Below are 15,306 nucleotides of genomic sequence, written 5' to 3' on the forward strand. Positions count from 1 at the left end.
TAAAAAAAAATATATATATATATATATAAAAAAAAAATTTTTATCTGAGAAGGTTAAGGATGAAGGAATAAAAAAGGATGCTATCATATAACAAGACAGTTGTCTCACCGTGCTGAATGCTTTGCACTCTGCCTCCGATACGGTCTGAGGCTTCTAGCACCGTGACATTGGTGAAGCCGCTCTCCAAGAGGGTTTTGGTGGTGACAAGGCCGGCCAAGCCCGCACCAATTACTACTATTCGTGGTTGTCGTTGTCTGTGTAAGGCACTACTAAGAGGATCATCAGTGCTGTCTGAAGATATTTCACAACTTTGCATGCCGTCCAAACTCTTCTTCTAGGGAATCTGGGGAAGAGTGAGATGGGAAAAACTATTATAGTGAACACCAAGCCCTCCAGAAAGGCAAATAATAGAGATTATTCACTGAAAGTAGGAAAAGAACGCATCAAAGATATAGAATTTGACATATTTGAGCATGTGGTTCATATCAATGACTGCAACACAGTGTCTTTTCAAACCACAACCTTAAATAACACCATTCCCATTTCTTATCTCAAGCCTCATGTTGAAAGTGATTATATCACCACTGCAGTGCTGAACAAGAATGAAGACAAAGCTAAAAGGCTGGTGAAGCATGAATTTGTGTCCTTGGATGGATGAAGACTTAAAATAAGAATACACATTTGACAGGGCAACAGACTCGCAAGAACATACTATAGAACAGGGGTCCTCAACTCTGGACCTCGAGATCCACTTTCCTGCAGAGTTTAGCTCCTCCAGCCCTAATCAAACACACCTGAACAAGCTAATCAAGATCTTCAGTATTACTACAAAGTTGCAGGTGTGTGTTTAATCCAGGTTGGAGCTAATCTCTGCAGAAAAATTAAAATGTCATCAAACAGAGTCCATTACACTAGTGAATGGAAAAGGTCTGTATGTGGCTGTGAAAATAATTACACTATGATAGCCACAAGGAAATGAATGCACTCTTCACATTTCCGTTCACTGTGTCCCAATTCGCCTACTTATACTATGCCCTAAAAGTATACTCTTTTTGTAAAGAAAAAGTACATACTTTTGAGTATGTAGCAGAATAGTAGGCGAGCTTTGGGACAAACTACTTTGTCATAACTGTGTCTTTGACGGACCGCTCTGTTGCTTAGTTACATGCATTCTGTCACTGTTTAAACTGCCCTGTCAATCATCTTGTCACAGTTAACATAATCCATTTCGATTAATTTGATTTCCTTTGAACGTTGATCTGCCAGTCGCAGGTCTTTCATGCCAAGAACTCTGCTCATGTGTTTGCATAATGATGCATTTAAAAGTTAATGACCAAATGTATCTTAATAAAAGTTCACAATGTTTCTGCAGATGAAATATAACGCAGATAACATTAAGTAAATATCTTTTCATCAGGTTAGACATATTTGTCACTCAAACTGTCGGTTGGTCTCGCATATTGTAGTTTTTAACCCTTTTTTTAATGTTTGTAGTTCTAATCTAATCCTTGTCCAACGTACAATGGGTTGTGGGCAATATTAGCCGTTAGAGTGTGCATCGATCTGCACTTCGAATTCTAACCGGAAGTAGTAGACCATTCCGGAATCTCTGGCATACTTATTTCAACATATTACAATTTGGGACACACTAATTCTATTTTCAAATACTATTTAGGACAGATATGCAAATTGGGAGGCAGCAAAGGTCTTCACGTAAACACACCAGCTTATGTGTGACATCCAAAAGGAAAAGATGCACCTGATGTTGGACAGACCTCATGAGAGGTTTATCAAGGACCTGAATGGGGGAAGAGGAGTCCTAATGGAATATTGTTATGGATGCAGGATGTTATTATGGTGGAAAAAACTGAATTTTTCCTTTCATCAGGGTGAAAGAACAATGTTCTTTTCTTTATATTTCATTATACGCAACTGCACACACTCCTTATCTGTCAGCATTGTCATTGTACCCTGTAGGCATAGCCACGCACGTGCAATGAGGAAGAGATGGACAACTGTAAATGAATATGATTTAAATGAATGAGGTTGTGGCTACTATGCTCTCAGTACACACCATAATAACCTCCTGTTGGGAGTGTGCACAGGCCAAATTCATTAACACAGTTTGTTATCAGACTGTTGAGAGGACAGGAAGGGCTGACTGCGGCTTCTCTGACGCACAATGACAATCAGAACACTTATTATAAATACTAAAAGGAGCTAGCTTGGTGGTTGCATTGTACCTGCCACTGCATGAATGGGTCGTTTCCTTCTTGAGAATTCTTGGCATGTGACCTCAACTGAATTTAGCCACACATCAGCAGATTTTAAACATGGCTGAACTAAAAACTTTAGATGGTTTGTTACATTTGTAAAATAGATTTCCTGAACAAGTGGAACACAATTTTCCAAAGATAATCAATTCACCATGCACCATGCAAAAACAACCAGTGTCAGGGCAAAATAGCAAAACATGAAACCTTATCCTAGCTTTAATGTGAAGTAATATGTATGTAATAAGGATTAAGTAAACACATGTTACACTGAACTGCTGGAAGCATGAAGCATACTTGAACTCTCTATGTGTGGCCTACAGCTAGAAAAACAACCAAACAATAGATGAGCTTTGCAGCTGTATATCCAAAATTACAGAGTGAAGACCAGTTTTTCCAGATTCTGAAAAATATATCATAGACTATTTTTGTAATTTATAACTTAAGCAGAGGAAGTTGGTTAGTGCCAGCAGTGATAGTATGAGAAGTGCCTGATTCTTGGATTAATGCTTGTCTAGTGAACGGGTCCCTTTAGCAAACTAAGCTTGTGAATGTGTGTTATCTCATTGATCTGCACTGACCTCCTGTTAAACAGAGAAGAAGTGAGGCATTTATCAGTGACTCATGACCAGAAAAGAACGATCTACAGTGAGGTGGAGAAGGTTCTTTGATGGAGTCCTGAAATGGAAAGGCCTGGATAACCTCAACTGCAACTGCAGGTCCTAACCCCACCCGTTCCAGTCTCATGAAGTTTGAGGTGAACCAGAGTGTATGTGCAATGTTTAACAGACACAGATCTCTGATATAACCAGTGCTCTCTAGATTGTGGAGCACATCAGAAGATTCTGAAGACAATGCCAACAGCTGTACCAAATAAAACATAACTACAGACCTTTTTTTTTCTCAACACAGTGGTTATGGTTGAGAGGGTTTGTGTAAAAAAAAAAAAAAAATGTATGCATGAGAAAGTCCTTGCCTTGTGGCACATCTGGTTTCAACGCAGAGACAGAAGGTCACAGCTTGTGAAGTTAGGACAAGGCCATAACAGAAAATTATATCTACACTTAGAAGAAAAGTTTCTATTTAGAAACTTAAGGGGTTCTATCAGGCGCTACATATTTGCAACCCCTTAAAGGTTCTATATAGAACCCCTGTTAAGGGTTCAATTTCAAGAACCCTTTAGGGTTCCTTGTAGCCAGGAAAAGGGTTCTATATAGAATTTTCTATGGGTTCCCATCCTGGGATCATTTTATGAATTTAATTTTAGTTTGATTTTAATTACATTTTATGACTTAAACAGCTCATATAGATACTTTATCACTGTAAAAAAATGAATTATCATAAGGATAACACATCAAAGTATTATGTGATCATTTAAGACACTTTTATTAGCATTTACAATGACACAAGTAATATATAACACACAGCAATTCACAGTGCAACAGTTAGAAGAATTAACATAAATCCATGTTTCTTTTTTTATTCATACTTTTTATTCTTTTTACCTGAAATTGACAAAACAGTACATTCAGTTTTAGAAATATTAATGTTTTATCAAACCCCCTCCCTCTTACTCACCCATCCAACATGTGTCAGTCATAAATATATGTTGATTACTAGAATCCACAAAAAAAACAACTGAACGTTAACTTGAAAATAAATAACACAAATAAATAAATTAAAAGTTAACCTGCAAAAAAACAGTAAGTAAATAAATAAATAAAATTAGAATGTCACCAAATAGTGTATTAATGACACTCTGATTTTGCATCTCACTACCAGGTTATTATCCTTCACCTTCAATAAATGTCAAGTATTTACCCCACTTTCTCCTATAAACCATGCAGTATATATGATTTTTTATTTTTTTGGTAACTTTCCCCAATTCTGTAACCCATATAAGATGGCGAACCTGGTAATTCCACATGTTTCTGACTTGTATCAGTATTGTTTTTTTAAATTCATAAGCATTAATAAATAATAATTTAACATTCATAAGCATTTAAACAATAAAAACAAAGGAACCATGACAATTTCAGCACTGGGAAGGGCTATATAGTGCTGAATGAAAGAAACTGAGTGATGGCTGTTTGGAATTTCCATATAGAACAAATAGGATACAGCAAACAGATACTTTTGACATCTCTGTTGTCAGTCAGTGACACGTCCATTTTGATGCTAACTCTCTTTGCATTGAGGAGGCTTGATATCCTAAGATGGAGATGCAAGACAGAGAAACATTTATTAGGCCTACAGAGAATACAGTACAAAAAGGAAAACAGAGAGGAATCTCTCACAACTGGATCAAATCTTAAAACTTACTTGAATCAGAGAGGAAGTGTGGTATCATCTGAATGCAGATGACCAAACAAGTAATGCTGTATACTTCAGAGTCCAGACCTGCTGTGACAATGCAAATATAATTTTTTTTTATTTGTTTAGCATAAGAACCTGCATGATAAATTGCAGAAAATAGAAAAAAGATGTCAGACAGTAACTTTAGATTAGTAGATTTACGAGTTTCCCAAAGTTGATACTGTGAGGAAAAATAAATATTGTACCTTTTTGTGTCATTGTTTTGCAGCAGGTTGGTCATGTGTCCTTTGACTTCCACTTTTCACCACTCTTTTGAGGTTGGTGGATAAAACCTTAAAAGTGCTCTCTGAGATAGGTTAATTATTTTCCACAACTCATCTTCATTTCATAGTGCATCTTCAGCAACCAAATACAGTGTGTTTAGCATAATTAATTCAGTAAAAACAAATAATGATATTTTACTATACTATAACAGAAAACACCAAATACTCGCAGTTGTCTGCAGAAGAAAAAAAATGGAAATATCTCCATCAGCTTTTCTCTTTGTTCTTCTTGGTTTCTCTTGAATTCATGTTTATAACTGCAATCTGACTGTGATTTGACTGCTCCTGAAACATTGTTTCATCTTATGTTTTCTAGGTCCAATACATTGTTTCATCTTATGTCTATTAGACATCTTCCTCTGTCTATTAGAACTTCTCCAACTTTGGGTGTTTTTCAGAGTTCGCTTAAAACTCATTTGTTTTCTCTAGCTTTTGACAATGTTTTTTAGCTGTGTATGATATTTGTTGTTACTATTATTATTTATGTATTTTTTTATTTATTTTTTTATTTTACTATTATTATTTTTCATTTGTTTTTATATTATTCTTATTATTCTTATTTTTTTTCCCCCTTATCTTTTTCTGTACAGCACTTTGGTTCCAGTCGTGGTGTTGAAAGTGCTTTATAAATAAAGTCTGAGTTGAGTTATGTTTTCTAGGTCCAATACAATCTGCAGTAGAAAGAAAATATCAGGCTATAACATGAACACTCGCCAGCATTATTGGTCAATCCACAACAGTATTGAAAATGAACTGAAAGTACTGAAATTAATTGTGATTAATCTTTTATTTTGCAATAAATATACTTTTATATTGCAATAATTTCACATTCAATCTTCAAATTAATGTAGAAACAACAAAGACAGTATATTTTTTAATGTGTTTAGTGGCATCTTTTTTATGTCTGAAGGTGAGTATCACTGATACCAATACTACTAATGTCTCTTTTTTTTTTTTTTACTACTATTTAAATAAATTAAAAGTTAACCTGCAAAAAAACAGTAAGTAAATAAATAAATAAAATTAGAATGTCACCAAATAGTGTATTAATGACACTCTGATTTTGCATCTCACTACCAGGTTATTATCCTTCACCTTCAATAAATGTCAAGTATTTACCCCACTTTCTCCTATAAACCATGCAGTATATATGATTTTTTATTTTTTTGGTAACTTTCCCCAATTCTGTAACCCATATAAGATGGCGAACCTGGTAATTCCACATGTTTCTGACTGTTTTTTTAAATTCATAAGCATTAATAAATAATAATTTAACATTCATAAGCATTTAAACAATAAAAACAAAGGAACCATGACAATTTCAGCACTGGGAAGGGCTATATAGTGCTGAATGAAAGAAACTGAGTGATGGCTGTTTGGAATTTCCATATAGAACAAATAGGATACAGCAAACAGATACTTTTGACATCTCTGTTGTCAGTCAGTGACACGTCCATTTTGATGCTAACTCTCTTTGCATTGAGGAGGCTTGATATCCTAAGATGGAGATGCAAGACAGAGAAACATTTATTAGGCCTACAGAGAATACAGTACAAAAAGGAAAACAGAGAGGAATCTCTCACAACTGGATCAAATCTTAAAACTTACTTGAATCAGAGAGGAAGTGTGGTATCATCTGAATGCAGATGACCAAACAAGTAATGCTGTATACTTCAGAGTCCAGACCTGCTGTGACAATGCAAATATAATTTTTTTTTATTTGTTTAGCATAAGAACCTGCATGATAAATTGCAGAAAATAGAAAAAAGATGTCAGACAGTAACTTTAGATTAGTAGATTTACGAGTTTCCCAAAGTTGATACTGTGAGGAAAAATAAATATTGTACCTTTTTGTGTCATTGTTTTGCAGCAGGTTGGTCATGTGTCCTTTGACTTCCACTTTTCACCACTCTTTTGAGGTTGGTGGATAAAACCTTAAAAGTGCTCTCTGAGATAGGTTAATTATTTTCCACAACTCATCTTCATTTCATAGTGCATCTTCAGCAACCAAATACAGTGTGTTTAGCATAATTAATTCAGTAAAAACAAATAATGATATTTTACTATACTATAACAGAAAACACCAAATACTCGCAGTTGTCTGCAGAAGAAAAAAAATGGAAATATCTCCATCAGCTTTTCTCTTTGTTCTTCTTGGTTTCTCTTGAATTCATGTTTATAACTGCAATCTGACTGTGATTTGACTGCTCCTGAAACATTGTTTCATCTTATGTTTTCTAGGTCCAATACATTGTTTCATCTTATGTCTATTAGACATCTTCCTCTGTCTATTAGAACTTCTCCAACTTTGGGTGTTTTTCAGAGTTCGCTTAAAACTCATTTGTTTTCTCTAGCTTTTGACAATGTTTTTTAGCTGTGTATGATATTTGTTGTTACTATTATTATTTATGTATTTTTTTATTTATTTTTTTATTTTACTATTATTATTTTTCATTTGTTTTTATATTATTCTTATTATTCTTAATTTTTTTTCCCCTTATCTTTTTCTGTACAGCACTTTGGCTCCAGTCGTGGTGTTGAAAGTGCTTTATAAATAAAGTCTGAGTTGAGTTATGTTTTCTAGGTCCAATACAATCTGCAGTAGAAAGAAAATATCAGGCTATAACATGAACACTCGCCAGCATTATTGGTCAATCCACAACAGTATTGAAAATGAACTGAAAGTACTGAAATTAATTGTGATTAATCTTTTATTTTGCAATAAATATACTTTTATATTGCAATAATTTCACATTCAATCTTCAAATTAATGTAGAAACAACAAAGACAGTATATTTTTTAATGTGTTTAGTGGCATCTTTTTTATGTCTGAAGGTGAGTATCACTGATACCAATACTACTAATGTCTCTTTTTTTTTTTTTTACTACTATTTAACCATTGACTATAGCCATTCAACATTACAGCATCCTTAAAGTTCTTGTTTTCTTGTGTTCTTTGATTAACAGATATTACAGCAGCTGGGTCATTGGGTTATTTTGGCTGCCGCTGCTGAACATGATGCAGATCTGACACGCATCCTATTTTCTCACAACACTTTACCTTTTCTGACCCTCTTCAGGTCTTAAAATCTCTACTAATGAGCTGATGAGTTGAATCGGGTGTGTTAGATGAGGGAGACAGTTTTGAAAACCACTGCATTTCAGAGACATATTCTTAAATCTGACTCCTATATAACAAATGCTTACATACATGCACAGTTTTAAGGCAGCTTTAATCTCCTTTTTTGGTAACTTCATGACTTAACTGACGACATAACTATGACAATGCATGCTCGTTGTTTCATTTGCGCTTTAATATGAAATTATATACAGCGCACATCACCGAATTTGTGCGTGCATTTGAAGAGCACGTACTACGAGCAAAGTATAACGGCTGACAGGACAGGAAAAATTTGCTTTTACTGACATATGGCCTGACAACATTTCATCTGACCACAGTTCACTGTTGTTCTACTGAAGCTCCCTCGTCACCTGTACCTTTATCCGCACCCGGTGAAGGTGAAGTTGGAGTGCGCGTCTGAAAAATCTCCCATTTGATGTGGTCGTAAAGACATTCTGTGTCTAAATAAACACAATTCTTGTCAAGAAAAAAGAGACAGAAGCAGCAGTTGTGAGTGGGGTGGCCAAACCTAGCTCTGGCCCTGCGTTTGAGTGAAATATGTTTAATGCCGTTAAACTGAAAAAATTCATCGCATGCGTTAGCACACTAATTTTTACAGCACTAATCAAAATATTTTCTCACTTACCAATGTAATCATCGTTGTCTTGAGTGCTGAGCTCAAACAAATCTCCGTAACGGCTGAAGTTTAAAATGTGGCGTGCGCGCACTTTGAAATCAATCTCGCGAGAGGAGACGGGACCAAACTGATCAGCGCATAGATGCACATTCAAGTTGTTTGTCATTTATGTCAAAGATCATTTTGGAGGGTCGAGTTATAGACTTTAACAATCTAAATGAAACGCTGAAACACTATACACTGGTCATGTGGCAATTATTTTCTATTGAACTTGAAAATGTAGAAGTACATTGTAAGTTTATTTTCTTCAAAATGTAAGGTGTGCCAAAATTAAATTAAAGTAAAAACAGAAATATAATGTAGTTATAATAGTGTAATAATTTAAATAGCCTAATGTAAACACATCATACATAAAGCACTGTTTAGCCCAAAGAACCCTTTTGTGCCAAAAAGTGTTCTTTCTCCTTATATAGAACCTCTTTGGAGTTGAGTAAAGAACCCTAGGGTTTTTTTTCTAAGAGTGCAGTGTATATAATCCATGGTTTCCATTGTTCCAGTCCACTGATCCTACTTTAGATGACCCATATAAGGTTTAGGTTCACTTAGGTTCCCTGTTAGCATCAACTATAAGTTTTGATGTTGAGGGCACTTTTGCCCATTTTCTACCAACAGAGTACTGGGTCTGGTGCTTTAGACTGTGACCAGTGTAGAACACAAGAAACCGCTAAGTTTTCAAAACAACAGCAAATTTGATGCAAAATGAAACTAGATTGATCCAGAGACACTGTGTAACATAAAAAGAGAACTAACTCATGCATTTTGAAACTCTCCTATTTCAGCAACCTCAAATAGCACTATTCGTAAATCACTGTGGCTCTAATATATATAATAGGCTTATATTATTCTTTTTTTCTTTAAGTGGACTTTATGGACTTGTAGCAAGATAATAACTACAAAACATGTCCCGGCATCTCACTTGCCATAGAGGGCGGGCTTTGAGGGACTCACACACTCTACATGACCTAGAAATCACAACCTACATCCTCTATTATGCCTGCCCCTCGACTCACACACTGTAGGACAAAGGAAGAACATCAGCACTGTAAAGTTTTCCCTTCATCCCATCCCATATTATCAGCATGGTCCCTTATTTAAGGTAGACTTGGAACTGTTAAACAGACCCATATTTAAGACTTAAAATCCAAATACAGGAATTAAAACAGGACAGGAACTGTCTATTTGGAGAAGATAACCTTCACCAAGCCGGCAGAGGAATCTCTTTCCTGGTGAGATACAGTCTTGTAGCTACAGGAAAGGATTTGATCTATACAAATTAAAAAGTTTTATCTATATTAGCTTATTATTATTATTATTATTATTATGCTCATTTAAAAAAAAAAAAACATATAAAGAGAAAAAAAAGTAGCATCGGGTCATTTGAGTTGAGATAAGCGAAGTTTGGCTGCTGATAAAGTAGCAGCACAAAGTGCGTCCAGTGGAATCAGCGCTGCCACGTAACTACATACTGTCACGGGAGAGTGGCCTCCAGTGATAAGAAAAGAAACGTCAACCTGTAACATTTACCGAACATCCTTTTCATGAAATCAACCATCACCTTTTACTGTACCTTTTTCAGCTAACTGAACATTTAAGTCATAATTTATAGCCTATGTCCTAATATAACAGCGCATTAGGCTATTAGAAGCAGCTTAATGAAAACTGAATTGTAACAGATATAGATATTGAATGGACTGTGCTTTCGAGAAATATAACGGAAAAACGAATAAGACAGAGAAACACCTTCTGTCCAATATGAAAACACTGATCAGTCCTGCGAGTCAGTTTTGCTTACAATTTTGTTTGGATGCACCGTTTCTCCGTTAACAGCCTACATCATTAAAACGCGCAGTACTGTAATGGTAAAAACACACACAAATCATCTTATTTAGTATGGTCTTTACCGGACTTTGTCGTCTTCAGCGTAAAGCCTCTGTTCTTTGTATATTCGCAGGCAGCGTCTCGCTTTGTATTTATGTGTCTTGAAACCAGAAGCAGCCAGTTTAGTCGACGCCGCTTCCTCCTCGCTGAATAAATATGAGGATCCGTGACGTAGGCTACAGCCACGAAACCAACACCGGCGCTCGAGCGAGTCTTGGCGTGACTCACGGTTTGTCACAGGGGCGTTTGAACACACAAAGCCCACCCCTCTTGTAGTAATGAGAGAGTAGAGCTTGTTTTGTTCAGTCTTGTTAGATTACGGCGAACGCCTATCCTTAAGCAAACAAACAAATAAAAGCATGGTTGAATGAATGAATCAATCAATATTTCAAATTAAGTGTTTACACACAATTTTTATAATTACGTTATATAGGCCCTACACTGTATTTATAAGTCGCTAAAGCAATATGGTGCATATAAACCTACATACATTATTGCTAAACTGGTTAGTTCATGTCTACATGAGTTAATGACGAAGACGCTCTTTATTCAGGATATTATTCAGTAGTTATTAAAAATTGCAGTTCATACAAATGCCATGAATGCCTATATCTAGGCCTACTATGTGGAACATGTTTTTAGTTTCTGAATTTTAATATTTTTGTGAAGCTAATAACAAAAATCTTGATAGGCTATTCATGACTCAAAGATTCATCACATTTTTAGCTTGAAAATGATTGATTTTTACATGTTTTCTCTTTTTATACCAACATTTATTTGTTTATTTATTTATTTATTTATTACAAAATGATATAAACTCATTTATAATCATTCTCAGTGGCTGATACAAAGCAAAAGAAAATTCACTAAAAGTGAGTTTCTATTATATTGGTTTATTTCGCCTACGGTATATCTCTTTATGGCTTTCAATACATAAGGGGATATTTTTGATCATTAATTTGCCTAAAGATTATTTCTGATCCAAGCTGTTATGTAATTCACAGAAGACCATAATATTGCTATTGGGTAAAAGATGTACATTTTACTTGCTTACGAAGATTAAATGCAACCTTTGAGACATTAACATATATTATATATAATTATAAAAAAATGTATTTTATGATGAACGCAGTAGGCAGTATAAGCACGCATGACGCGCCATTCTGGATCTGCGCCCGCGCCCGCGCTCGCTCTCACCTCATGTTTGCGGCTGAATACAAATGATCATCATAATTAATGGACAACTAGGCTATATCAGGGAAAAGACATCAGCGCAGTACAGGGCAGAGAAAAGAAAAATAAAAAAGCTCAAGATGAAGCCCGTGCATCACTTTCAGGTAGCTACGTTCATAATCCTGTGAAACTTTTTTGACTGTTGACGTTAGTAGCCTAACGTGTTTTATTGTCGGTAATAACGTTAATTTCACCACCACCAACAACAACGCATCTGACTTAATATTCTAGTTTTCCTGACTTCAAATGTATTATATAAAAACAATGAAGCAATAATGATTGATTAATTAATAATGGTTTCATTGAATAACACTGTTAATGTAATTAAAAATAAACAATTTGCGTTATTACAAATGCCTGCAAAGGGCACCAAAGGCCTGATAATTGCTGTTGTTACACTTACAGGACGATCAAATCCTTCTTTAATATTGGCCAAACATTTAATTTAAATATCCACTTCATTTTTCATTTTTGGCCACCTTTTTGCTATAGAAATGCTACAGCCTCTTTAATTTCTTCAACAAAAACATGTGAACATCACAACCCTTACCAAAATTAACCATGGTTTTATCGTAGTAAAACTGCTTAATTTTATTTTGTGTGATTTCTGAATGCTTGAGACTATAAAATCAATCAGACAACGGTATTAATAAAATCATAGCCATAGGTAACTGTCAATTATAATTTATAAATAATACAATTTAATTACAATTTATTTATTTACTTTGATATTTTATTAAAGTTCTATTTTGACCCCTTATAGTAGGTTGTTTTTTTTTTTCTTTGAAGGAGCGGGCACAACAATACTTTTCTGCTTAGGGCACCCATTTGGCCAGCAGCGGCCCTGTTTGAGACTAATTTAATCAACTAGCAATCTGATTTTAATGTGTATTTTTAGAGATTAATCCCATCAGACTTGCATTAGTTTTTTCTAGCTCTCATCTCTTTAGTTGTACTAATATAAACCCAGTTCAGCAGATTCACAACTTCCCTTTTTTTTAGGTTCAATAGAACACTGTGTCCTTGTTGTGGAACAGTGTTGGTTACTCACTGTCACGTCTGTACAGTTCATGTTCTGATATGATTAATCCCAAATAGATATTTTATCCTAGGAATTCAAATAAAACTTGATAGTGGTTTAGTTCTGGGTGCGTTGTTTTATGCATTTATCTGTGTAGTCTGTTCTTTGTAAAATGTTTTCCCTCAATTTTCCTCCAAATTATCCTTGACGTATTATAGTTCAGCATGCACATGTGAAAGAGAAGAAAATCATGTGCTTGTTATAAAGAAGGAAGTTATGCTATAAATCTCACATTTTAAACCGTACAATGTTCATCACCAACAAATTCATAGACAATGATTGATAACTCCAACTAGAATATGAAAGATAACTTATATTAGGAAACCTAATTTAATAAATGCCTGGTATATTCCAATGCCATGCGATTAAAGGCCTGCTTTCTACAGGCTTTGTTTTGTTTTTTTTAATAATCACAAGAGGATTAGCAGTGGTCAGTATGTTCCTGAGATGTAAAACTAGTTAAAGCCCATTCATGAATGGGTGCCAAAGCACAACTCATTAAAATTAAAACACTGAGGATTAGTACCATTCCATTTGGGAATTGGAAAAAAATACCCGTGATCCCAGATATAGTTAAAAAGGTCCAACGCCGGACTGTGTTCTGGAATGTTTCATTACCGTATATAGCAATATAATTTGTGTCATTTAAAGCTTTATTTTGGATGTTATTACATCCAAGTGACTTAAAAAGTTTTAATCTAAATAAAGTTCAGTTTTAGGTTTACTCAGGGTAGGGAAAAAAACAGTCAGAAGTGCCGGGTGGAGCAGAGGTGCTTGTTGACGGTATAATCTTCTTTCAAATTTAAACGCTGGTCAGATTCCTCTGTTGTGAAAACACAGCATATACCTCATTAACATTCTCTATTTGGTTTTAAAAAGTCATTTGCCGTTGGCGTATGAAGTATTTCACTCGCATACACAGATTAAGATATGCTTATTATTAGTGTTGACTGGATGGAAAATGCTGTTGTTGGATAGAATTTTTCTGATGACTTGAGTTTAACTACACACAAACTTACATGTGTGCGGGCATAATCACCTATATAAACACAAAGAGTCTTTCTAATCTTTGAGAAATCACCCACTTTGAATCTCTTTACTTGCTGAACAGCGGTTGAAACGAGTCTAGTACATGTAGTCGCGTGCAAACCACACTGTCACTGGTTTCAGTAACACATGGGCTCCACTTTGTATCTGTTATCTTGATGATTTCAAAGCAAGCTTGGCCACATAGAAAGGCTGCTGTTATGTGGCAGCACGTGAATGGACACAAGCCTCTTGAATAAGTGGAGCAAAGTGGAATGTCGTAATAAGCCTTCACCAGTGGGCTGGTCTACTAGAATGGCCTTTCTGTTGGTGACTTCAGTGGGGTGCATAGCCTGCATATTGTGAATGCTGCCCGCCTAGCCTCCGTTTTCTCTAGCAGTCCAATTGGCATTGGCCAATGGCCATGTGCCTCAACAGTACAAAAGAGAAGGAAGAAAGTGTCTTTTCATGAATGGGAGGAGAAAGCAAGCACAGGAACTGGGTGGAATCGTTCTCATTAGGCAGCTTCATTGTGGATGTTGGCAGTGGCTACCTTGTGGGCTGATTTAAGATTTTGAGTTGTTTTGCTTGTTATGATTAATGATATCATTTTGTCTGGAAAAGGGTGGCTCTTTATATTTACGGTAATTTATTTCATGGTTTCTTCTGAAATTTGTAGGAATAGTTCATATATATCAAGCCCCAAAAGGACAAAGAAGTAGCATAAAAGTGGCCTATTTAACTTGTGAACTATATTCTAAGAATGTTACTTTAAAAAAAACAACAACAAAAAAAAACACTAATTCAGTGCTGTTCTCTAAAGATTGAGGCCAAACTCAAATACGATTCCCTGTATAAAGGGTTTAACAGAGCCATTTGATCCAGGATCAGTCTGGGAAACCTAACCTAACCTAAAAGAAAAAGAAGAAAAGAAAAAAAAAACTTCTGTTTTTTGGTTAGAACTGTAGAACATGTTCTCCTAAAGATAATTAAGCTTGCCCAACTCCACACTTAAAGCTAAAATTATAAGCAAGAATACTTACACTACTATTCAAAAGTTGGGGGACACTGCGAAAGAAAGAAAGAAAGAAAGAAAGAAAGAAATTACTACAGTACATAGTTACAGTTAATCAGCAAATATGTATTAAATTGATCAAAAGTGAAGACATTGTTACAAAAAAAAAAATCAATTTAATCATGTTGTTCTTTTGAACTTTCGATTTATCAAAGAATCCAGAAAAGTGTATCATGTATCAGCAGCACAGCTGTTTTCATCTGTGATAATAAGTTGTAATGTGTTTGTTTGTTTGTTTGTTTGTTTGTTTGTTTTGACTTAAAAAGTTTTAATCTAAATAAAG

At 35.1% G+C, this 15,306-nt stretch overlaps 1 protein-coding gene across 1 annotated transcript in view; it reads right to left on the reverse strand.

Annotated features, from left to right (window-relative positions):
* Positions 1-10,749, reverse strand: part of LOC107711526 (spermine oxidase) — an 18,332-nt gene extending 7,583 nt beyond the window's left edge. Inside the window, exons 1-2 of the mRNA XM_016516514.1 lie at positions 10,632-10,749; positions 109-343 (exon numbers count right to left, since the gene is read on the reverse strand). Coding sequence (XP_016372000.1) covers positions 109-316 — 208 coding nt within the window. The 5' untranslated portion in view covers positions 317-343; positions 10,632-10,749. The remainder of the gene's footprint in view (positions 1-108; positions 344-10,631) is intronic.
* Between the last annotated feature and the right edge of the window lie 4,557 nt (positions 10,750-15,306).

Source organism: Sinocyclocheilus rhinocerous, unplaced genomic scaffold, assembly GCF_001515625.1.
Source record: "Sinocyclocheilus rhinocerous isolate Xijiao unplaced genomic scaffold, SAMN03320098_v1.1 scaffold2252, whole genome shotgun sequence".
Lineage (NCBI taxonomy): Eukaryota > Metazoa > Chordata > Actinopteri > Cypriniformes > Cyprinidae > Sinocyclocheilus > Sinocyclocheilus rhinocerous.